The 24,981-nt window shown below is 35.2% G+C and overlaps 2 protein-coding genes across 2 annotated transcripts in view; both read left to right on the top strand.

Annotated features, from left to right (window-relative positions):
• Window positions 1–24,981, top strand: part of LOC143062827 (small ribosomal subunit protein eS21-like) — an 81,584-nt gene that overhangs the window by 29,117 nt on the left and 27,486 nt on the right. The window lies entirely within an intron of this gene.
• On the top strand, window positions 1,820–4,060 carry LOC143062762 (uncharacterized). Its single transcript, XM_076234540.1, has 3 exons — window positions 1,820–1,916; window positions 2,384–2,694; window positions 3,806–4,060. Exons 2-3 carry the CDS (start codon window positions 2,384–2,386, stop codon window positions 3,951–3,953), a joined length of 459 nt encoding a protein of 152 aa, XP_076090655.1. The 5' UTR covers window positions 1,820–1,916; the 3' UTR covers window positions 3,954–4,060.

Here is a 24,981-nt window from a genome sequence, read left to right as displayed (position 1 = left end):
CATATATGTTTTATTGTTAATTTTAAGACGAATTAAGTATCTCCTGTTTAACATTTTCCGTTTGAATTAAAAGTGCACTAGTGAGCCCCAAAATGACTAGTTTATAACAGTTTAATTTCAATCTAGTCCGTTGAATATTTTTCACATCCACATACCATATGGTATATGTTGAAATACTAAACAGTATACGTATAACAACACTGAATTGATGGTGCCTATATATAATGAAAGTCGATTTCTTGAAGAACATATTATTCCGAGGGAATCGCTACTTCAGTTTTAGCAGATAAAATATTTGTATTTTTAAAATATTAGCACCATCTCATTAAAATCATATCAATGCAGAAGCACTGGGTAATGACATGCATCTAAGGAAACTGTGCGTATGCTGTCTATCCGATTTAAATATTAAACTATCGAACAGTGGCAGTATACTGCAACCAAAACTTCCAACTATTCAAATCTATATGATTCTTCATAAAAAAAAGTCTCCCTTTATCAAAAGTTTGAATTGATTTTAAGTTGAATCACACAAATAGTTGTTAATTGAAATGTTTGACCTGAATATCTTCCGATTAAGTATATTATTGTTTGTTCTATATTCTATCATAATTGCTTTCAACAAAGCCTATAATAGATTTAAACAAAATTATCTAAACATTTCAAATTATGACTGTGATTCATAAAACTTGTGAGCTTCAATGTATTACTCCTTATGTTATAAATACTTAATTATGTCTTTGCATAACTACATTCTGCGAGTAACGTTTTCTTTTAATCTCTCCTTCTTGGATTAAAAACATTTAGTTTGTTTTTGCAACATTTTTATTTTTTCTTTCTTTAAGATCCATTATAGTGTTTATAGTGTTTAAAATTACACAATTAAAAATTGTAAAAACAAAATATTCTTTTCGATTCATTCCTGCTGTTAGATTTGTAAATGTTTAGCTTATTTCAATCTACCTCAAATAGTTTGTTTTAAAATAAGATAAGCATGATAAGTCAGATGCCGATAATTCAGTGCTTTCCGTTTATTGCAAATTTTTTTATTTTATAATATTGTTCTGTGTTGTATGTTCTTGAACTGTATAGCTACACCATTGTCACTGGTAATTGGGAGTTTGACGTATCATACATGTCTGAACCCCGACATATCTGATATGTGCCTGTCCCAAGTCAGAAGTCTCTATTCCAGTCGTCGTTGATTTAGGTATTTCATTGTATTATTGTGCTGTGGCACATTTTTGTATTTTTTTTCATTTTTGCTTATGTGCTTTGTCTTTATGTCCATTTGTGTTTCTTTGTTACATATTTGTTTGTTTTTGTAGTGATAAAGATGATAACAGATTGTTGAAAGTTGTACCATTATTTCGACAATTTTACTTTTCATGTCTGTGTGTTTTGTTCATCAACGTCGTCAATATAATATATATTTATGGAGCGTCATACAAGTGAGAGTTTTAGCTAGCTATAAAACCAGGTTTAATCCAACATTTCGTACATATGTCTGTACAAAGTCAGGAATATCACTGTTGTTATCCATTCGTTTGATGTGTTTGAGCTTTTGATTTTGCTATTTAATAAGGGACTTTTCGTTTCGAATTTTTTCCGGAGTTCGATATTTTTGTTACACTTTTTTTTTTATTTGTGCAAATTTGTCTTTAAATTTATAAATCGTGTAATTAAATAAACAACTTATGACTAAACCTACGCAAAATAGAATTGCATAATTTGCTTGTTTACTTATAACAATAATTTTAAGAGGATTTTGATAACTCATGTTCTAAATTTCCCACTTGCATACAAAGTGTATGATTAACTTTTGACCTTGCAGTTACTACAGTCTTGTATAAATAAAAGATTTCGTTTCAAATTCTATATATTTCTTAAATCAGTCCAGTGAGTGTATCGAAAACGTAAGTTTATTTTTTACTTTATGATATCAATGGTATCGGTAGAATGTTATATTGAAAAAAAAATAATGCAAGTAGTAAGAAACTCCTTCATAGCTTTTTCTAGTTTCTTAGTTTTGATTGATTTGACATTGAAATGTTTTATATGTAAAAATATACCCATCAACTGTTTGATTAGAGCTCTTCTTATGAGGTAGATGATTTTAACATGTGTGACGTGTGACGTACCAGGTTATAAGCCTGGTATCGTTGTTGAGTTGTTTTAAAATTTGACTATCTTACTTATGGTTATCGAAAGAACATATTCAAAACACATATTGTACGTTTACTGTCTATCGACCTTAATTTGATATGGGACAACTGGACGATTTTTCATTCGAGCACTAACACCAGTCTACATAATTATTCAGAATTTTTTAATAATGATATCTCACGTATTCTTTGTTTTATAATTAAGCTTCGTATTGTAGATGTCTTTAGTATTACGGATGACGCTTTTGTTTGTTGTTTGTTGTGTTGTCATTGGCATGTCGAATGCAGCTTGCTGTCACAAACCTTTTTGGAAACATTGCTGGGACTGCACTGCGGGAACCCCTTACTGTGGATATCGTTCATGTAACATATTCGGCTGTGGATGCACTTGTCGTACAGAACCCTATGGTAAATCGTGTTATGAACGTGGGAACCGATGTCGTTGTTACACTGACAAACGTAAACGTCGAAGTTTGTCGTTTGAAGACATTTCTCCAAACATAAAGTTTGCTGGTCTAGATATCAACAGGTTAGTACTGACTACAGAATTTTAGATTACATAAAATAAAGAAAGTTCACAGAAACATGTTTGCACCGTACATGATTTTGTCATTCTTTTTTGTTGATTCGTTGCCATCTCATTGTCATTTTACCTATAATTCCATTTTTTTCTTATCAAGGATGCTTTAAGAATAAGAAAAGGCGTTTCTTGAGAAAGGACGGTTATTTATTTTATATTTAATAAATTCTCGCTATTTTTTTTCTTTATACCGGTCGAATTTAACATGTGACATTTAAACCTTCTGATAGTCCTTTGTAAAAGAGACTAATGAAATATAATTAAAAAAATAAAGATACACTTGTATTTCAAACTGCTTAAGTTCAAAATCCCGATCGACAGGGAGAATCAGGAATAGTTTGGCGTACTAAATTATAATCCTGGTACTTTTTTACCATTTACTCAGTTGCAATAGCTGTATTACACAAAGTTGATTTGTCGATAGTCTTTACCGGTTTTTTATTCATTTTGTTTATAATATTATGTATTACTATGATTATAAATTTCTTAAAAAGATTAAATGTGAATATAAAGCTAATTAATGTTGAGTAGTAATTATGTAGCTTTTTTGTTATTTTGAAATTATCAATTTATATATTCGGCATTCAAGAGCTTGCAGATCCTACTCAGACTTTGTAAAACGTCAACAGATTCTGAGCAGAAAGTTGGGTCATGTCAAAGAATGTCTCGTCCTTTTTCTAAAAAAGTTCATCGAAAGGTTCCAATGTTGGTAAATATTCCGTACGGAATTCACAAATAATACACGATAGTCATGAAGTATAGGTTATGTGTACTACTGACGTTGTTTATCATCTTAATAACGTGTTATTTTGTTCTTTAATTTGTCTTTATGAAAAGACTTTAACTGTTTACTCTGTGTTTGGTGATATCCATTAGACGTGACACTGTACTTATTTGTCCCTCATTGCCATTTGATAAAACCTTTCCGTTTTGAATTTTCCTCGGAGTTCAGTATTTTTGTGATTTTACTTTTTGTTAACAAATTACAATATACACCAGGATAAAGCTCTAGGAACGATTGTTTGTAAAGGGTATTTTCTAACTCTTTTTTACCTTTAAGTGATGGATTGATTGAACAGTTTGAGTTCATTAAAGCCTTGGAACAGATGGACATAATAGACAACACAACGATGTTTCATCATTGGTCAATCATGGACGAAGATAAAGATGGAACAATCACTCTGGAAGAATTCGACAAAGAAAAATAGTTGACTCTGATTCATTATATAATTAGTTTTATATAAATATACAAATGATGATTGCATAATCGAAATGTATTCAATTTTGAAATGAATTAAATAGTATACTGCATTGATTTAGCCTTTTTCACATTCTTTTATTCGAGCGTTACTGAAGAGTCTTTTGTAGACCAAACGCGCATAAGGCGAATATACAAACTTTCAATCCTGGTGATTGGTTTATTGATCTGTGTGTTTTATATATAGTAATAAATGTGATATCTCCCAGCTCTAAACCAACAAGGTATGCAATCAATTTTGACGATCATTTCCATTAAAAATCATCACGGGTCCAGTGCAGGTCAAACTAACACATTTTATTCGTACAAAGTTTATTCATTGATAACAAAAAATTGAAAACAACACGTTTCATAAAATGGACAAGAAAATACTTGAAAGAAACATATAGGGTTCACTTCAAAACACTTCACGAAAAAATAGGCAACCACACGACCAGAAGACAAACCAACAGTAATCACAGAGGATAACCCCAACGCTGGGACACTAAGCAGCTCTAGAAGTGTCAATTATTTATGATTAATAGTAACATCCCGTTTAATATATGCACCAAAGCAGATTGTGAATGTCTCTTTGCAAACATGTGTTCATTAGAATAATCATTAACCAAAAATGCAACGGGAAACTTAATAAAACTATGAAGAGGTTTTCTTATATATATGATTAAAAGAATGTTACCAGTCGAATCAATACGGACATTGCAAATTTCAAAAAATTATGTAACAGCAACTTCAATTTACCATTTCTTACACTTTGATCAGTATTTCTCTTGTGAGAAACGACCCTTGACCAATACATAGATGGACAAAATAATAATTATTGTTAGAGAAAATGAGACGCAGGGTATACATCGATGAAACAGCAATTTCTCCAAAATTCAAAAGACAAATGCTGTGCTAATATGTCAACCTCAATAGCGTCCTGAGCTTCAAAAAATCAAATAAAATTAGATAAATTTCACCAACAACAGTTTTACTAGAAGACTGAACCAGTGATAGCTCAACGACAGATTATATCCATCGGATCACCAGTGATCGTGATACAAGACTAAAAACACTTTCTGTATACATAATTCGTCTAAATTACAGTTTAACATCTGTAAATTATTAACTTCGAACTCATGTTAATTTTATTACTACCACTGGGTCGATGCCTCTGCTGGTGGACTATTAGTCCCCGAGGGTATCACCAGCCCAGTTGCCAGTACTTCTGCACTGGCATGAAAATACGGAGTTTTTGTGTTATTAAAATTTGCTGTTACAAAATGATACAAATTATTATAAATTAAGGAATGTATCTCCCTCATGCAAAGCTCTGATTCCTTTCACGGATTTTGCTATACTTTTTGGACCTTTTGGATCATCGCTCTTCATCTTTTATATAAGCTTTGGATTTCAAATATTTTGGCCACGAGCATCACTGAAGAGACATGTATTGTCGAAATGCGCATCTGGTGCAAGAAAATCGGTACCGTTAATTTTATTACTACCACTGGGTCGATGCCTTTGCTGGTGGACTATTAGTCCCCGATGGTATCACCAGCCAAGTTGCCAGTACTTCGGTATTGGCATGAAAATACGGAGTTTTTGTGTTATTAAAATTTGCTGTTACAAAATGATACAAATTATTATAAATTAAGGAATGTATCTCCCTCATGCAAAGCTCTGATTCCTTTCACGGATTTTGCTATACTTTTTGGACCTTTTGGATCATAGCTCTTCATCTTTTATATAAGCTTTGGATTTCAAATATTTTGGCCACTAGCATCACTGAAGAGACATGTATTGTCGAAATGCGCATCTGGTGCAAGAAAATCGGTACCGTTAATTTTATTACTACCACTGGGTCGATGCCTTTGCTGGTGGACTATTAGTCCCCGAGGGTATCACCAGCCAAGTAGCCAGTACTTCGGTATTGGCATGAAAATACGGAGTTTTTGTGTTATTAAAATTTGCTGTTACAAAATGATACAAATTATTATAAATTAAGGAATGTATCTCCCTCATGCAAAGCTCTGATTCCTTTCACGGATTTGGCTATACTTTTTGGACCTTTTGAATTATAGCTCTTCATCTTTTATATAAGCTTTGGATTTCAAATATTTAGGCCACGAGCATCACTGAAGATACATGTATTGTCGAAATGCGCATCTGGTGCAAGAAAATCGGTACCGTTAATTTTATTACTGAGATATCGTGGCACCAAATCGCCATGCAAAATTTCCGGTGCGTTGGACCATTCGGCCACATTGGTTCGACAAAAATCAAGCTTTTGGTGGTCGGGTGTGACCTTCCCGCGACCCCGAGACATAAGTCTGCCTGACTTTCATATACAACTGTCGTTCACGTCTTTGGCTTAACTTGGCCGGGGGTTGAACCCACATTCTCTTAACTCGAGGAAAACACGAGACGAAGTTTATCATTTGGGAAAAACTTTTGCTATGTGTTTTGGATAAACTAGGTCTTTAGAGATATAAGAATTATTTATTTAATTTGTACCAAAAAAATCAAATGTTTTAAAAAAGATTCTTGAATAATCAGTGCAGAAAATGGGATAATCAGAACAGACAATAAAAAAAAATATCAGAATAATGAGATGTTTTCACTTCAATACTATAAATTGAGGAAATGAACTCAACATTTAAACCAGAGAAGAACTCATGTGCTCAAGGTGGGTACGAAGATTCAGATAATTTTGTAGAAACCATGGTACAAATCAAATAAAGAGTTACGCTTGGTGATGGGTCAATCGAGGAACAGAAGACAGGATCGAGGCTACGTAAAACGGCTATTGAAGTTATAATACCGGACAATAATATTCAGAAACAACTAGAAGCTCTCAAGAGCCTGTGTCGCTCACCTTGGTCTATGTGCATATTAAACAATGGACAGAGATAAATTCATGACAAAATTGTGTTTTGGTGATCATGATGTGTTTGTAGATCTTACTTTACTGGACATTTTTCTTGCTACAATTATCTCTATCTATAATGAACTTGGCCCAGTAATAACAGTGGAAAATGTATTCTTAAAATTTACAAAAATTTACAAAAATTTATGAAAATTGTTTTAAAATGACTATAAAGGGCAATAACTCCTTAAGGGGTAAACCGACAATTTTGGTCATGTTAACTTATTTGTAGATCTTACTTTGCTGAACATTATTGCTGTCTACAGTTTATCTACAGTTTATCTCTATAAATTATAAAATTCAAGATAATAATCAAAAACTGCAAAATTTCCTTAAAATTACTAATTCTTGGACAGCAAAAAAGGTTGTTTGTTTTGTCTGAAAATTTCAGGGCAGATAGATCTTGACCTGATAAACAATTTATTCCTGTCAGATTTGCTCTAAATGCTTTGGTTTCAGAGGTATAAGCCAAAATCTACATTTCGCCCCTGTGTACTATTTTTAGCAATGGCGGCCATCTTGGTTGGTTGACCGGATCACCGGACACATGTTTTAAACTACATATCCCAATGATGATTGTGGCAAAGTTTGGATTAATTTGGCCCAGTAGTTTAAGAGGAGAAGATTTACGAAAAATGATTAAGAATTGACTATAAAGGGCAATAACTCCTTAAGGGGTCAACTAACCATTTCGGTCGTGTTGACTTATTTGTAAATCTTTCTTTGCTGAACATTATTCCTGTTTTACAATCTATATTACCTAAGGAAAGGATTATTTATTATGCCTTATGTTCTTCCCTTCATCATTTGTATTCGTGTATCTTTCTTTTACAAACGTTACTTGTAAGTACCGTTCTCTGTTTATACATTTTGTTAAAAAAAAAAACAACGTTTTTCCGGATAACAATGTAGTGTTAGAGTATTTTTTTACAGCGTGAACGTACGTTTTATATTCAAGATCTCTTGATATTATATCGGCGGAATGTTAAGTTGCGTAATTGTATAAGAATAACAACTAAGAAAATTTCGAACGATTACTATGAATGATGAAATCAGTATTGATTATAATTAGATGTAGTTTTTTTATTGGAAAGTTTTGAATTTTTGAAAAATCTGAGTTCTTGAAATACCAACGCCCTTACTAAATTGTTACTGCTTTAATAAAAAGTACTCTTCGAATACTGAACATCATTTAAATACAGACCAAGCTACACAAAATTGAAAATTAACAGTAAGTATTTGTGGATCCAGTTTTAATAATTTCCTGTCGAAATTATAACCATATGTTCCTGTACAGAAAGGGTTTGTATACTGATAAATAAAGCACAGGAAACATATGCTGTCACCAACTTTGATTAAGATTCTTTAAATAATTAAAACTGTCGCTATTGTTAGTAAATTGAGACAACGATTAAATTATCAATTAACCACAAAATTCTGGTGCAACGGAATTTCATACTTTGCATGTACATTGTAAACAACAATTTAAAAAAGAACCTAGTATCTCAATTTGCACATTTTCCTGTTGTATATAAAGTGCATGATTAATGTATGACCTTGTAAGCTGGAGCTATTCCTGTCATACGTTGAAAGTTTCTCGGTTGACCACAGCAAGTATATCGATTAAGTAGTTTTATATCAACGTACAAAATAACTTCAGAAACTTGTCTATCCAACAAAATTACTTTTTATGTAATCATGATGATCTTAAATCCTATGCTAGAAAAACGGTCGTTTAATCTATTGAATAAGCCTGCATTTTTATTTTTTATTTTTTCTACAGATGACATCTTTTTTTCGGTAACTGTAGCATAAGTAGATGCAATACGTATATAATCACTGCATTTTTTTTTTTCAATCGTACATTAATCACATTATGCAGTTACAGTTTTATCTATTGGTTATCTTTGTTCAATCATACTTCATATTTACACACAACAAAATTATCATACAATAATGATATATCATAGTTTGAAGATAACCTTACAGTATAATACAAAGATTTTGTTAAATAGGTTTTTTGTTATATTTAAATCAGAATCGTCAGATTGCTTCGATCGTAACGAACAAATAGTAATTCTTATTCATATTTCAGATACCATTTAATTTAGTTAAAATCAAGGATCTTTTCTTCGATCAACTTCGGAGGTTTTGTCCTTGAAATCTTTTATATTTCAAAACATACCTTTCAATTGTTTAGATTCGTATAACGTAGACCAAAGGCTGATATCTTTTATGAGTTGTTTTATAATTTGGACTTTCTACTTTTTCTTTTGTTCTTTTCTTTATGCCATCTTTTCATGTTTAACCTTGGCGTTTGTCAGGGTTTCTCATGTAACTCTTTGGCCTCTCTTCTACTGTCCATCGACCTTAGTCTTGGTATGATATTTAATTTTGTGTACTTAAAGCAGACAACATTATATAAATAACACATAGCTGTGAGGGTGATAGAGCAGATTGTAACATGTAACAAATTTCTTTAAAATATTTTCTTTCTTTTTTCACCTGTATTGATTGAACAATTCGAATAGATGGACATAACAGACAACATAACGATGTTTTATCATTGTCTAAATAAAGGCAACGGTAGTATACCGTTGTTCAAAAGTCATCAATCGATTGAGATAAAACAAATCCAGGATACAAATAAAACTGAGAGAAACGCATCAACTATAAGAGGAAAATAGCGAAATATCAGAACACAGAAGTGCAAAGAAAAACCAACAACAATGTAACATTCATAGAAAACAAATTATTAGATAACAACTGCCACATTCCTGATTTGGTACTAGGCGTTGAACCTGGTTTTGCGGCTAGTCAAATCCACGCGCTTTATGGCAGTGTTAAATAAAATGCTAGAATGACAACTTTACATGACGGAAACAGAGTACAAATAAATGCATAAATAGAAAACAGAAAAATACATTGATGAATAACATTATAGTACATTTTGACATGTAAACTACAGAATAACAACAAACAACCAAATAATTAAGGACAGTACACAAAACAGCTTCATAGAATTACGGGTACATTTTATAAGCATTAGATATAAATCAAGGTTAGGTTTTTAATTATGTTATTTCGTGTATTTTATAACATTTATAAAAAAAGTAAAATCACAAAAATACTGAAAAAAGTAAAATCACAAAAACACTGAACTCAGAGGAAAATCTAATGGGAAAGTCCCTAATCAAATGGCAAAATCAAATGATAAAACACATCAAACGAATTAATGGACAACAACTGTCATATTCCTGACTTGGTACAGGCATTTTCAAATGTCGAAAATGGTGGATTAAACCTGGTTTTATAGCGCTAAACCTCTCACTTTGTTGACAGTCTCATCAAATTTCGTTATATTTACAACGATGCATGAACTAAACAGACATAATAAATAAAATAGTCAAAATATAGGTACATCAGTCATCACAGTGTTACAATTTTACAAAAAATACAAAAGCATCTCTCAAATAAAAACACAGAAAACTTATACGTCACATAGGAAGAAATTTTGTCGTTCAATGTTTATACAAAACAATTTTATAATTTCACATGGGTAATGTTGGCATACAGGGTTTAAAAATCAAATGTATGTTAGAATTAATTTCAGAAATAAACCGATATTTAAAATTGTCCAGAAGTTCTTAAGAATTGATAAGAATCCACAAATTTGTAATACCACTACACCATTAAATAAGTTGACGTTTATGGTTCAATGTATTTCTCAATTTATAATAGAAATATAACATAATGACATATGATAGAACAATTACATACTGACGGGATCGTTTAAAGTACAGAGCCACGTTATAAGAACCAAAGAAACACAAAAAGTCGCACATACAAAACACCCTAGCAAAAATGAAAGATAACAGAAACATTGACGGGATGTATAAGTACCGAGTCACGTCAAATGGATATCACAGAGAACAATCAGAGTAAAAGTAATATTATTAGAACAAAGACAAATGAAAGAACAATATACGTTGTTAAGATGATAAACAACGTCAGTACGCAAAATCTATACATCAAGACCATCATGTATTATGTGTAATATTTATCAACAAGGCCTTGGTACCTTCCGATGAACTTTTTATTTTTAAAAGGGCGAGACGTTCTTTGACATATCCCTGGTTCATCAACTTTTTGCTCATACACTGGTGACGTTTTACAAAGTCTGAAAAGGAGCTGCAAGCTCTTGCATATCGAATAAGTTGCGAAATGTATATCCCATATGCAGGTGAAGTTGGTTTATTGCTACTAAGGCGGGGGAAATTTATAATTTCAAAATTACTATCGTCTCGTTTGTCATAGATTCTGGTACTGAGATGACTGTGTATGTCAAATTCGAGATAAAAGTCTAAAAATGAGGCGGAGAAAGTCATGTCTGTTGTTTCTTTAATTTCTAGATCTGGGTGATATATTAATGCATGGAACCCAATCAGAAAAGTTCGGATTGTTTATGGAAAGAACATCATCAATATATCTGTAGGTAAAATTAAATAATCTGGCTTCTTTGATCTTATTATTTTTGACAAGTGTCTGAAGGAACCCCGATTCATATGAAAATAGGAAGAGGTCGGCGAGAAGAGGCGCACAGTTAGTTCCCATAGAAATGCCGACAATAGAAGTCTACCTCAAAACTCAACAAATATTCGTGGTACGTGTATATACGTCCGTATAGTGTGAACATGTTCGAGCATAACGTATCAATTGAGATATGAAATCGTCCCGTTTGTCATAGATTTTAGAGTGAAGTCGTCCCTCTGTCTCAATATTGAGGAAGAGATAAAGGTATGAAGAAGTCCTTCTAGTATCAGTAGTATCCGTAATTTGAAGTTCGCTGGGATATATAAGATGTAAGTACTGGCTGAAATATGGTTCTTTACACTACACTTCCACACTATCTTATCAAACAAAAGTTTTCCTATTTAATTAAATAGTCGTTTGGTAAATCTGAATGCAAATATATTTGCTGCAACTCATTTAAAGCCTTCTTCTCTTATAAGAAAGGTAAATATGCTAGATATACTTACTGGAGGTGTGATGAGGTGTTTGAAGCTGTTAATTTTCTCCTTGATAATATTTTTGTACGTTCCGGCAACAAAGTTTATCGACAGGTTGTAGGTATCCCTATGGGCACTTATTGCGCCCCTTTAATAGCAGATTTGTTTTTGTACTGTTATGAATCACAGTTTATGACTAAAGTCAGTAAAGACCCGTCAAAATTGCATTTAATTGATAAATTCAACAACACTTACCGTTATCTTGATGATATTTTTTCGTTAAATAATCAAGAATTTTCTCAACACACTGCTGAAATTTACCCCAAGGAACTTACTTTAAATAAATCAAATTTTAACTATAACCAGTGTCCTTTCCTAGATTTAGATATTTCGATTTTAAACGGGAAACCACCACACTAAAATTTTAGACAAAAGGGACAATTTTTCGTTCCTTATTGTTAATTTCCCATTTTTAGATGGTGATGTTCCTTTGGAACCATATCACGGTTTTAATATTTCACAGCTCGTTCGCTATGCTCGTGTCTGTTGTGACATTTTTTTATTTTAACGAACGTAATCTATGTATTACCGGTAAATTATTATGCCAGGGATTTCGGTACCATGAATTACTTAAACCTTTACTAAATTTTTCCATAGATATAAAGATTTAGTTTTGAAGTTTGGTTGTACCTGTAGAAAACTTATTTCACACGGGATAGCATATCCTCATTTTTACGGAAATGTTGTTAACCGTGCCCGGTAATTTAGAAATGATCCTGGTAAACTTATTGCTCCTTTAAATAAACTTATCCAAAAATGTTACCATTCCAACACTGTATTAACATCATTGAATATTGTTTTCATTGGTATAAATATTGATTTTGTAATCAGTAAATAAAAAGCAAACTAAATATTACTAGTATGTTATATACGTATATACATTCATGGATCTATAATCTGTCGACACCGAAATCTTAGGATTGCACAAGGTCATATTTTTCTCTGACGGTTTATGACGTCTTTACACTAAATCCATTGGATGTTGGATGTGTATGGATTAATAATTAAGTCTTAGATGCTTGATTTGTTGTTAGTGGCTTCGAACTACCTAGTGTCTTTTTGTTGTTGGGATGTACAAGTACCCGGCCAAGTCCACTTGTATTTTTGTCCATCTGATGAGTTAAGCCTTTTTCAACTGATTTTAATAGTTCGTTCTTATGTTGTACTGTTATACAAATGTCCAAGGTTAGAGGATGATTGGGATCCCGCTAACATGTTTAACCCCGGCACATTATGTATGTACAAAAAAAAGGCCGTTATTTTCTCCTTTGAATTGTTTTACAGTGTCATTTCGGGGCCTTTTATAGCTGACTATGCGGTATGTGCTTTGCTCATTGTTGAAGGCCGTACAGTAACCTATAGTTGTTAATTTGTGTGTCATTTTGGTGTTGGAGAGTTATCTCATTTGCAATCATACCACATCTTCTTTTTTATAATTATTCAGTTATAGAACATCGTAAAAATAAAAAATTTCGCAAGTTGCTTTTTCATTTTGTCTTTTAGAAGGTTCGGAATGAACTCTGCTCCGTACGAGTACAAAATCAAATCGACCAATAGGGATGCACAATTAGTACCTATTGGAATACTGACTGTCTTTTGAAATATCAATCCTTCAAACTAAACAAATATATAGTCGATCAAAAAGTCCAACATTTTGATAATATCACCTTCGTGATATTTTCTGGTAGGATCAGTGGGGATCTTCACAAAATATTTTATAAATCAAAACAGGAAATTTGTATCTTCATGGATGAAGATAAAGATGGAGCAATTATTTTAGATGACTTCGACAAAGAAAAAACCATAGTTGAGTCTGATAACATTTCGTTTTGTTTACAGAAATGGATACTGATTGCACGATCGGAATGTGATCAATCAATGAAATAAACAAATACTGCATTGATCTGTGTGTAGATATTACTTTATGATTGGTCTAAGCAGAAAGTTGATGAATCAGGGGTTGTCAACCAACGTCTCGTCTTTTGTTTTAAAAAATAAAGGTCATCGGAAGGACTGGTGTTAAGACCTTGTTGATAAATCTTCGGTATAAACTTCACAAATAGTACACAATAACCTTGAAGTATAGATTATGAGTACTGACGTTGTTTTTCATCGTAATGGCGTGTTAACGTATTTTTTGTCAATATTGATTTGGCAGTTTGGTCTAATGTTGGTGTTGTATTGTGCTGTGGTGAGATTTCTGTTTTCTTACCTTTCGTTTTTTGCTTATGTGTTTGAATGTGTCTTTTAATGTTTCAAGTTCTTTGTTAAGCAGGTGAATGCCTCTCAATATTGTTTTTCTGATTGTATTACATTGTCGGGATGATAAGAAATTACAAAGGTCACAAATCAATCATGAACTATGCATACAAACGAAACATGTAAAATAAAAGATACCAGATTGCTCCTAAAATGCACTTTATACATGTATTTGATAAGTATTTAATTCGTTTTGCGTATGTTTTCTCATAACATTGACACGATTTACAAATTTAAACCACAACGTTACACTTTAAAAAGTTTTCTTAGAACTCTTCAAATAAATAGCTTTTTAGACATAAAAGGACAACACTTTATACATTACGTCACACTAATTCGTTGAACTTTATAAAAGCCTTTGTTTCAGATATTTCAGGATATGATCCTCAAAAGATGTTATTTTTAATCATTTAGTGCAAGTTGTCACCGATATGTTTCTCAAAAGAAAAAAACACGTAGATCTGGTACTGCTTATCAATCAACTGCACACAAATTTTATGACGATTTTTCAGTGTTTCGTATGTACTTTGACTATATGGCATTTTGTTTTTCTTTGATGACATATTTGTTTGTGTTATGGTGATTAAGATTATTACATAATGTTGACTGCCGTACCCAAATGTTAAGATTATTACATAATGTTGACTGCCGTACCCAAATGTTAAGATTATTACATAATGTTGACTGCCGTACCCAAATGTTTTACACTTTAACCTTTATGTCATTTTGTTTTGCTCACAATTATTTTCATTATAATGCGACTTTTATACAATGACAGGTTAAGCTAGCAATAAAAATTTGAATTAATCCGACATTTTCTACATAAGGAAATGTTTGTACCTAGTCAAGTTGTTTTCTATTTGTTATTTTTACTTTTTTATGCTGATGTAAGCCTCTATGAATATTTATTTTTGCATGTCTCATTAATTCTCTATTATCTTCGACTAGTGAACATCGCATGCCCTTGTTAGGAAGTTTGAGTAGCAGCTGCGACCTCTTGAATGCGGAATGATTTGGGAAATGTTTATCCCATATGCAGGCAAAGCTGGTATATTTGCTACTTAGGTGAGGGAAATAGATCATTTCATAAAGACTGCAGATGCTGATATATCTCGCTTTGTGTTATAGATAATATCATATACATGAGTATTTTAAACGTTGACCAATGAAACATTGATTAACAAAACCTAACCTTTCAGTACATGGCAAAATTAAATGAATACAATGAATCATGATACTTTGAGTTTGAGGGAGGCAGATCTAAACAAAACTGCAAGAACCATTTACAGGTAAACAGTGCCTGAGGTACTTTAGTCGTACCAGAACAACCACAACTATAGGACAACAGTGCCCGAGGGAGTTAGGTCTAACTAGCACATCTATAACCAGTTTAATGTACTTGAAATAAATGAAAACTGTGTCATATAAAGTACTGGTTATTAAATGGATAATATATATTGTACATTAACTCATTCAACAGAGTTATCGATCCCGTGGTAGTGAAATTCTTTCATCAGATACGCCAGGACCAAAACTTCACCGAGTATGACTGATAATATGTATGGGACATTTACTCATTCAACAGAGTTATCGATCCCGTGGTAGTGAAATTCTTTCATCAGATACGCCAGGACCAAAACTTCACCGAGTATGACTGATTAAGTTTGGTAATGATAAACACAAGGTGTGTCTATAGTGCACCAGCAACAGCTAACCCTCCTGGAGCACTGTAATGATAAACACAAGGTGTGTCTATAGTGCATCAGCAACAGCTAACCCTCCTGGAGCACTGTAATGATAAACACAAGGTGTGTCTATAGTGCACCAGCAACAGCTAACCCTCCTGGAGCACTGTAATGATAAACACAAAGTGTGTCTATAGTGCAGCATCAACAGCTAACCCTCCTGGAGCACTGTAATGATCAACACAAGGTGTGTCTATAGTGCAGCAGCAACAGCTAACCCTCCTGGAGCACTGTAATGATAAACACAAGGTGTGTCTATAGTGCAGCATCAACAGCTAACCCTCCTGGAGCACTGTAATGATCAACACAAGGTGTGTCTATGTAAAGCAAAATTATATCCGGGTGAAATTTGATCCGGAGGAAAAAATGTCACAGTAGTTGTTGTTATTTTTTATCCGGAGGAAAATATTTCCCTGGGATATTTTTTCCTAAGTCGTGAAATTCTATCTGGGTAGTTAACTTATTGAATAGTTATTAGAAAAAAAACTTATCCTTTAAAAATACTTTGAAATAATTAATAGTGTATTTGAAATAAAGCGAAATTGTTAAAAAAAAAATGTACATTTGTATTATAATGGGAAATAATTTCACAAATTATTCAAGTCAATATCATCCTTTTAAAAAGAAAATTATCATGAAACATAGGGAAGAAAACCAGAAGTAATTTCAGAGATCGTAATTGTGAAAATAATATCATGATTAAATAAAGTTAGTGAAATACATGTAAAAGTGAGTTGTTTTCAGATCTCAGTACAAATATAAATTTAAAAGTAAGCAAGGTAGAAATATAGTTGAATTACTACTGTTAACAGTATTAGAATAATTGATTTTGATGATATTTTTAACTATATAAATTTTTGTCTGGGGACAGAGATGTAGTTGTTGATTATATGGAAATCAGATAAACCATGGCATAACAATATATTGGAACAAAAGCATGTTTAACAGCTGGATAGTTTTTACCTGTGAAATTTTATCAGTCTTATTAAATCAAGTTGTAAGTCATCTTTTTATATAAATGAATATATAAAAAATAAGATTCAAGTAAAAATTTCACTATAAAATTGATTCAGAAATATATTATACTAATATCTTTTAAAATATAAATTGCTCATAATTACCTCCCTTTGATAACTTATGCAAATTTGGTCTACCTTTGTGAAACATTTTATAATTATAGTCAGGTATATAATGATTGTGAGTAACTAACATAGTAGTTAATGGGACTCTATTTCACACGGTTCTGTGAAATATAGTACGGCAAATATATACCGGTACATACTATCCGCATTACACAGATAGATTTTCACTCCTCTGGAAAAAATCAACCTGTGAAATACCATGCCTGGAAAAAAATCACCAGGACAAATTATCCTCAGGATAAAATATCACAGAGGAAGAAATAAACCGTTACATCTATAGTGCAGCAGCAACAGCTAACCCTCCTGGAGCACTGTAATGATAAACACAAGGTGTGTCTTGTTCTGGAACTCATTCATCATTTATTCTTCATTTGATCATCATTTTATATTGTTAACGTTTCATTGCGTACATCGCTTTATGTGCGCCAGTTTTAGGAGTTTTATACAGGACAGTGTAGGAATCCGCGTTACTTTCCCCTCTCTTCTAATGACGTAAACTGCTCAGCGAGTCGTGTGCACAACTGCAAAGAACATTCAGCGGACACGTTGTCCAAAAGAACAATTCGTGGCTAACCACAGCGTGAGTTACCTTTAAAACATTACAAATTATGTCTTTACATTAGCGATGAACTGTTTTAATATATTTCTCTATGTTATAAAGAAACTATGAACATTTAACCGTTCAAACTACGTATCTGCGATAACACAATTTAATGCAAGACAGAACCCGACGTGCGCAAGAATATTCATCTATTTATAATTACAAAGAACTTTAACAGCTTTATATATCTACGAACTTTTTATCCGTATTTTTAATGGACTTTAATTATCATTGAACACATTGTAAAATTGTATTTATATTTGTATTTTCAGTTTTTCACCATTTGGATTGGTAGTGAAATAAAAGTCAGCTCCTGATTGTTTTATCTTTACCTAAACCCAGTCGTCTTGGTTACACTCACTGGTCAGGCCAGTACAGTGAAAAAGCTTCAACTTGCCTGTTGCTTTTCTTGGATAACGTACGCCACCCCACGACAGTCAACAGACCAACAACGTAGTTTCAACGACAACGTTTCGTGCTAGTAAATTGACAACAACTTGTCTACACATCTCCTGATCAGGAAATACAACGGAGCATCGTTCGTAGCTGTTACATCGACACTACGCAACACAGTTTGTGCGTCCTAGGCAGCAAACCAACAACGTTGAACAAACATTGCCGATTTACATCATGGAACCCAGTCACGCGGAACAGCAAGAAAAGGTTCAGCCCCCAGAGGGAGATGTCACTGAAGAACCTATAGAGAATCCGTCTATAACCACACATGTAGATGAAAATCCCGAGACGAGGCGAGTACGCGACCTCACAGAAAAAGGTAAAGGCGTTTACACAGAAAAACGTAACAAGTTCTGTGAGGAACTAGAGGCCCTTTGGTCAGATATAACAACCCAGTTATTGGAAATCACCACACCTCCCAATGAACTTCAGCAAGTCTTAACAACTCAGGACAATCTTGTAAAAGCCTGTACAAATTATCGTAGGCTCACAGACGAGTATCTGGACTTCCTAAAAAGGACCAGAACGTTGGACAGTCAAAAAGACATTGACGCATGTAACCTCACATTAGATCTTCGTCTGTCCAAAGTGGAACTGGCCATGGAATCTCTACACGAGCATCGCCTTACCCTCACTAAGGCTAAATCAACTAAAACAAAGACCTCAAAGGGTAAGAAAACCTCACGCAGTGGTAGCTCTAACGTGTCAGACATGTCAAGTCTAGCACGGAGGAAGCGTGCCAAAGCAGAGGCCGCTAAATCAAAAATAGCCTTTGTTGAACAACATTCACTTATCTTACAACAAGAGGCAATGTTAGAGGAACAAGCCCTGTTCAGACAATCTGAAATGGAACAGGAAGCAGCACGCAAAAAGGCTGAAATGGAACAAGAAGCAGCACACAAAAAGTCTGAGATGGACCAGGAAGCTGCACGCAAAAGAGCTATAATTGAACAGGAAGCCACATTTAAAAAGGCCGAAATGGAACAAGAAGCCGCACGTTCAAAGGCTAAAATGGAACATGAGGTAGAACAAGAGGCTTTACGCAGAAAAGCACAAATCAAACAAGAGGCTGCACGTGTAATCCGAGAAAAAGCCGAGCTGAAGGTCAAGTTAAACCTTCTAGAAGCACGCAGAGAGGCTGCAGCCGCAGAAGCCGAGGCTCGTATCCTGGAATACGATGACAGCCAAACGTTTAGCGATCTCCCTGACGAAAAGGAAGACCCGATCCAGCGTGTGCAAGATTTCGTCAATAAACTTCCTGTATCAACCGCTGTAAAGGAAGTAACAGGACCTCAAAAGAAAAAACAAATTCCTGTTAAAATTGAGCTGAGTCATGAAGCACCAGCGTTCGTGCCATCTGTGGCACTGAACTTGCCATCACAAACACCTGAGGTCTTGCCTACACGTACTAAGTCACCAGATGTTAATGTATTCCCAGATCTGGGAACTATAACTGGCATAGGAAAACAGGGCGTTTCAGAAAAGATCCCTGTCTTACACCAATATCAAGGCGTCATAGAAGAGATCCCTGCTGAACACCAAAAACAGGGAGTTAAAGAAGAGATCCCTATTGCACACCAGCAACAAATCAACCTTACATCGGAGATAACAAGATTCCTCTTACGTAAGGACCTGCTTTTCTCCCGGTTAACAAGCTTCAATGATCGGGCAGAATCCTTCCATACTTGGAAAGCAAGCTTCAAGAACGTGACTGATGAGTTACAAGTCTCTGACTCAGAACAGATCGATTTACTGATCAAGTGGCTCGGTCCAGAGTCTGCTAAACACGCCATTAGCATAAGAGCGTCGAACGCCAATAATCCTACCATAGGTATACAGAGATTATGGAAAAGGCTTGACGAGCGGTATGGTGCTCCAGAAATGTTGGAAGCCTCTCTCATATGTAAACTTGCCAAATTCCCAACCTTGACGAATAAGGACAACGCACGTCTTTATGAACTGTCTGACATTCTATCAGAAATAGAATATCACAAAGAAAATCCCAAGCTGGGATGTTTGCTAGCTTACTTCGACTCGTCAAAGGGGGTAAATCCTATTGTGGAAAAACTACCATACGGACTCCAAGAAAAGTGGATAACAAGGGCTTCAAGATACAAGTCTAAATATGAAGTTGCCTTTCCACCTTTTACAGAATTCTCTGCCTTCATCAGGGAAATGAGCAAAATTAAGAACGATCCTGGGTTCATCTTTGGTTCAAAGGTAACACCAAATACAAAAGACGCTACGCCAAGGTTCACACCTCAGACCTACTCTAAAGTCAACGTCCATAAGACGGCTGTTGAACGGCAAACTGAAGACAGCAGTCAACAACAAGGTCTGTGTATCCTACATAATACAAAGCATACCTTGAATGAATGCCGAGCATTCCGAGCCAAAACTATAGAGGAACGCAAGGAACTGTTGAGGCAAAAACAATCTTTGTTACAAATGCTGTGATTCGACTATGCACAGAAGTCGTGATTGCAACGCGAGTATCAGTTGCAATGAATGCGGAAGTAAACAACACACCACCGCATTACACACTAATCGAGTGTACCAAACCAAAGGTGCACCGCCTTCAACGCCTAGATCAGTCGACGGCGGAGAGCAACTTGAGTTAGCTGAAACCAAGCTAACCTCTGTTAGTTCAACTTGCACAGATATCTCCAAAGACGGCAACAGCAGTAAATCTTGTGCCAAGATACTTCCTGTGAATGTCTTTCACAAAGATAATCAGGACAAAGTAATTCGCATGTATGCAATTATTGACGACCAAAGCAACCGGTCTCTCGTGGCTCCTGAATTCTTCAGCCTATTCAACGTACAGGCAGAAACAAAAGATTATTTGTTATCCACATGCTCCGGCAGCAAGGTTACTTCCGGTAAACGAGGAAACGGCTTTGTCGTGAAGTCTGTACAAGACAATACTAGATTCAATCTGCCTGAACTAATTGAATGCGATAACATTCCCAATAATCGGAACGAAATTGCTACACCTGAGGATATATTGCAATATCAACACTTGCAAGAACTACAAAAACATATCCTCCCGATTGATGGAAAATCCAAAATCCTATTGCTCATTGGAAGAGACCTTATAGAGGCACATCATGTCCTTGATCAACGTCTAGGACCACCAAAGGCTCCATTTGCGCAAAAGTTAAACCTGGGTTGGATTATCGTTGGAGAAATACGCTCCGATAAGCAACATGTTCACCTTGAACTCACTACAAAGGAAACAAATCCAACTTGCAGTGTTGTGAAACCACAGACAAAGAAATTACCTGAGTGTAATAAAACCAACACCCAGTCAAGTGAAATTCAAACTGATTCGTCTAAACTTTATCCCCGTTTACATGGGCAACCGAAAACGAAATCAGCGACTTCTATCGTCAGATTTGCAGAAGCCGAAAACTTCACTTCGGAAACAACGCCACCAAAAGTGAATGCCGACAAAGAAAAGTAAATCCGAAAACATTCAATTCCCATAGAAAGCTTCAATTCGCCTTTGGATACGCAAGGACAAGAGGAAAGCAGAATAACCAATTCCAACTTAAGTCACAGAGAAAAGGAACATGGTACCGGATGTTCTACTGTGCGCCGTAAACGTCAAGGAAAGCATCCGTCTCGCAAGACGTCCTCGTTAGATCGCATATCCGTGTCGAAAGGAGATTCTTCCATCAGAACTACAGCCATGGAGTTGGATCTTAGATCGCCGCGATCTCGTCGGAAACACCATCATATCTAGTATAGAAGCTGTGAAATACCCAGCCTACCGTTGGACTACTTCTAAGTGAATATTTGTACTGTTGTTATATATTTAACATTTTATTTGTTTTCGATAATGGAATAGTGATGTCAGATAGACCTCAGACGGGGAGTGTTCTGGAACTCATTCATCATTTATTCTTCATTTGATCATCATTTTATATTGTTAACGTTTCATTGCGTACATCGCTTTATGTGCGCCAGTTTTTGGAGTTTTATACAGGACAGTGTAGGAATCCGCGTTACTTTCCCCTCTCTTCTAATGACGTAAACTGCTCAGCGAGTCGTGTGCACAACTGCAAAGAACATTCAGCGGACACGTTGTCCAAAAGAACAATTCGTGGCTAACCACAGCGTGAGTTACCTTTAAAACATTACAAATTATGTCTTTACATTAGCGATGAACTGTTTTAATATATTTCTCTATGTTATAAAGAAACTATGAACATTTAACCGTTCAAACTACGTATCTGCGATAACACAATTTAATGCAAGTGCGCAAGAATATTCATCTATTTATAATTACAAAGAACTTTAACAGCTTTATATATCTACGAACTTTTTATCCGTATTTTTAATGGACTTTAATTATCATTGAACACATTGTAAAATTGTATTTATATTTGTATTTTCAGTTTTTCACCATTTGGATTGGTAGTGAAATAAAAGTCAGCTCCTGATTGTTTTATCTTTACCTAAACCCAGTCGTCTTGGTTACACTCACTGGTCAGGCCAGTACATGTCTATAGTGCAGCAGCAACAGCTAACCCTCCTGGAGCACTGTAATGATAAACACAAGGTGTGTCTATAGTGCTCCAGTAACAGCTAACCCTCCTGGAGCACTGTAATGATAAACACAAGGTATGTCTATAGTGCACCAGCAACAGCTAACCCTCCTGGAGCACTGTAATGATAAACACAAGGTGTGTCTATAGTGCACCAGCAACAGCTAACCCTCCTGGAGCACTGTGATGATAAACACAAGGTGTGTCTATAGTGCACCAGCAACAGATAACCCTCCTGGAGCACTGTAATGATAAACACAAGGTGTGTCTATAGTGCACCAGCAACAGCTAACCCTCCTGGAGCACTGTAATGATAAACACAAGGTGTGTCTATAGTGCAGCAGCAACAGCTAACCCTCCTGGAGCACTGTAATGATAAACACAAGGTGTGTCTATAGTGCAGCAGCAACAGCTAACCCTCCTGGAGCACTGTAATGATAAACACAAGGTGTGTCTATAGTGCAGCAGCAACAGCTTACCCTCCTGGAGCACTGTAATGATAAACACAAGGTGTGTCTATAGTGCACCAGCAACAGCTAACCCTCCTGGAGCACTGTAATGATAAACACAAGGTGTGTCTATAGTGCAGCAGCAACAGCTAACCCTCCTGGAGCACTGTAATGATAAACACAAGGTGTGTCTATAGTGCACCAGCAACAGCTAACCCTCCTGGAGCACTGTAATGATAAACACAAGGTATGTCTATAGTGCACCAGCAACAGCTAACCCTCCTGGAGCACTGTAATGATAAACACAAGGTGTGTCTATAGTGCACCAGCAACAGCTAACCCTCCTGGAGCACTGTGATGATAAACACAAGGTGTGTCTATAGTGCACCAGCAACAGATAACCCTCCTGGAGCACTGTAATGATAAACACAAGGTGTGTCTATAGTGCACCAGCAACAGCTAACCCTCCTGGAGCACTGTAATGATAAACACAAGGTGTGTCTATAGTGCACCAGCAACAGCTAACCCTCCTGGAGCACTGTAATGATCAACACAAGGTGTGTCTATAGTGCACCAGCAACAGCTAACCCTCCTGGAGCACTGTAATGATAAACACAAGGTGTGTCTATAGTGCAGCATCAACAGCTAACCCTCCTGGAGCACTGTAATGATAAACACAAGGTGTGTCTATAGTGCACCAGCAACAGCTAACCCTCCTGGAGCAATGTAATGATAAACACAAGGTGTGTCTATAGTGCAGCAGCAACAGCTAACCCTCCTGGAGCACTGTAATGATAAACACAAGGTGTGTCTATAGTGCACCAGCAACAGCTAACCCTCCTGGAGCACTGTAATTATCAACACAAGGTGTGTCTATAGTGCAGCAGCAACAGCTAACCCTCCTGGAGCACTGTAATGATAAACACAAGGTGTGTCTATAGTGCACCAGCAACAGCTAACCCTCCTGGAGCACTGTAATGATAAACACAAGGTGTGTCTATAGTGCAGCAGCAACAGCTAACCCTCCTGGAGCACTGTAATGATAAACACAAGGTGTGTCTATAGTGCACCAGCAACAGATAACCCTCCTGGAGCACTGTAATGATAAACACAAGGTGTGTCTATAGTGCAGCAGCAACAGCTTACCCTCCTGGAGCACTGTAATGATAAACACAAGGTGTGTCTATAGTGCAGCAGCAACAGCTAACCCTCTTTGAGCACATGTATGTATCCTAATAGTTGTCCGTCTCTTTCATTTTCTAAATTTGTGACTATTTAGATTCTTTTTAGGGCATAAAGCTGTCTATTTGCTTCGGTTCCTAGCATCCTTGGTTTATACCTATTGGCTTTGAGCGTTTCTGGTGAAGATATATTCAGAATAAAAGTGAAATAACAACAAGAATAATGTGTCCATAGTACACGGATGTCCCTTCCGCACTGTCATTTTCTATGTTTAGTGGACCGTGAAAATGGGGGTAAATCTCTAATTTGGCATTAAACTAAGAAAGATCATATCATAAGGAATATGTGAATTAAGTTTCAAGTTGATTGGACTTCAACTTCATCAAAAACTACCTCGACCATTACCTTTAAACTGACGCAGGACAGACGGACGGACAAACGGACGCACAGACCAGAAAACATAATGCCAATAAATGGGGCGTAAAAAATCGTGAATGATTCAAAACGATCAAACGAATAGGAAAAGAGCTGGGGGGCACATAAAAATCTTTTTCTTCTGACTTTTTGTTTTATGGTAATTTTTGTCGAGCCTGCAACTTTTGTTGCAGAAAGCT

Source organism: Mytilus galloprovincialis, chromosome 1, assembly GCF_965363235.1.
Source record: "Mytilus galloprovincialis chromosome 1, xbMytGall1.hap1.1, whole genome shotgun sequence".
NCBI lineage: Eukaryota > Metazoa > Mollusca > Bivalvia > Mytilida > Mytilidae > Mytilus > Mytilus galloprovincialis.
The sequence above is the reverse complement of the archived record's forward strand: the minus strand, read 5'-3'. Positions and strand labels throughout refer to the sequence as shown.

Excerpts from the sequence above, each read along its gene's own strand:
- LOC143062762 (XM_076234540.1), top strand. The coding sequence starts at position 2,384 with ATGTCTTTAGTATTACGGATGACGCTTTTGTTTGTTGTTTGTTGTGTT. Across the intron at positions 2,695-3,805 it reads GCTGGTCTAGATATCAACAG|TGATGGATTGATTGAACAGT; the intron begins GTTAGTACTGAC and ends TTTACCTTTAAG.